Source organism: Poecilia reticulata, linkage group LG6 (assembly GCF_000633615.1).
Source record: "Poecilia reticulata strain Guanapo linkage group LG6, Guppy_female_1.0+MT, whole genome shotgun sequence".
NCBI lineage: Eukaryota > Metazoa > Chordata > Actinopteri > Cyprinodontiformes > Poeciliidae > Poecilia > Poecilia reticulata.
The window spans coordinates 8,613,848-8,615,226 of NC_024336.1; the positions used below are offsets into that span (position 1 = coordinate 8,613,848).

The window sequence follows — 1,379 nt, forward strand, 5'->3', positions numbered from 1 at the left end:
GTAAGGTGCCTATTAATGAAATTAATGAACGTACAATGTTGTCATAAATATGTCGGATTTAGCAAAATGCTTGTTCAAGCCGTAGTCCCATAACACTAACAACACAAGGCATAAACATCCACAAAGTTTTATTCATAAAAATAAAAAACACAAACAAATAAAAACTATGTATAAAATCAGAAAAACCTATTTAAGAAGCTAATTTAAAAAAAATATTTACAAAACTACATCACAAAAATAACTAAAACTAAATGAGCTAAACACAGAGATGGTTGAACACCAAGCTACACATAATGATTTCATCTGGACATAATTCTGAGGACTATGACCTTTATATGTCACATGATTGCACTATATATCCTGGCATGTTGTCCATTGTGTTTACACAGGATCTTCCACTCACTGTCAGACGATCTGGGGACTGCCTGTTACTATAGCACTAATATATTCCCTGTAATACCTATTTATGTGTGTCTACTCCTCAATAAATCATTCATGATGGATGGAAGCTCTGTGACTGTTTGTCTGAATTAAGGCTTCCAGTTGAAGCAATAGTTTCAAATCAAATACATGTGCTCAGTTTTAAACTCAAACAAATTCAAAAACGGGCCTTACCACACATGACATTATACAGCTCAATGTTTTCAAAGGCTGGAACTTTGGTCTTGAATTTAAATGTAGGTCCATAGCCCAAGAAAATAGTCTGAAATAGAAGGGTGAGACTGGTCATATGATCGAAAAGAATAAAGAAAGAAAATATGCCCTGCTTTTTTAATACTTTGTGCACTGGTAGGTTTTATTTATATAATTGTCGCTGTAGAAAATGTTTACTACTTAATTGAAACTTTAGAATAATTTGTAATAAATTTGCTAACAATGTTGACTTGCTAACATTGTTCTGGCATAGCGTCTGTCTGCTGCTTATATAGTGGATGTAAGATGTGAAATACCTGCATACTGTTGATCTTATTGTCATATCCATGGTCGCCTAAGAATCCACAGTGTCTCCTCCCCTCTGGGACTTTCCTGAAGTCAGGTTTGGATGAGATCAGTATCAAGGTATTGTTACAGTGGCTGTAAATTCCCCACACAATCTGGAAGCATAACTCAGATCATTCAACTCACTCAGAACAAAGACACAAAGTCTTTCAACTTTAACAGAAAACGACTTACTCTAAAGAGAGAAATACTTCATTTATTAGTAACTTCCAGTTAAACACCCTAATGCATATCAGCTTAAGCATAGGTTTGCATTTCAAATTAGTAAAGCCACAGGCATGTAAAAAATGTAACAGAGTAACTGAAAGCATTTTATGATGTGAGAACATTTGGAGTTATATAGTTAGTAATGGCTGTGTGTATGTGTGCATGCGTAAGTG

The 1,379-nt window shown here is 34.4% G+C and overlaps 1 protein-coding gene across 4 annotated transcripts in view; it reads right to left on the reverse strand.

Moving 5' to 3' along the window:
- Window positions 1–1,379, reverse strand: part of enpp2 (ectonucleotide pyrophosphatase/phosphodiesterase 2) — a 27,299-nt gene that overhangs the window by 10,132 nt on the left and 15,788 nt on the right. For all 4 annotated transcript variants that reach the window (XM_008411064.2, XM_008411067.2, XM_008411065.2 and 1 more), the window contains 2 exons: window positions 951–1,026; window positions 616–703 (listed from right to left, as the gene is read on the reverse strand). In XM_008411064.2, coding sequence (XP_008409286.1) covers window positions 616–703; window positions 951–1,026 — 164 coding nt within the window. The remainder of the gene's footprint in view (window positions 1–615; window positions 704–950; window positions 1,027–1,379) is intronic.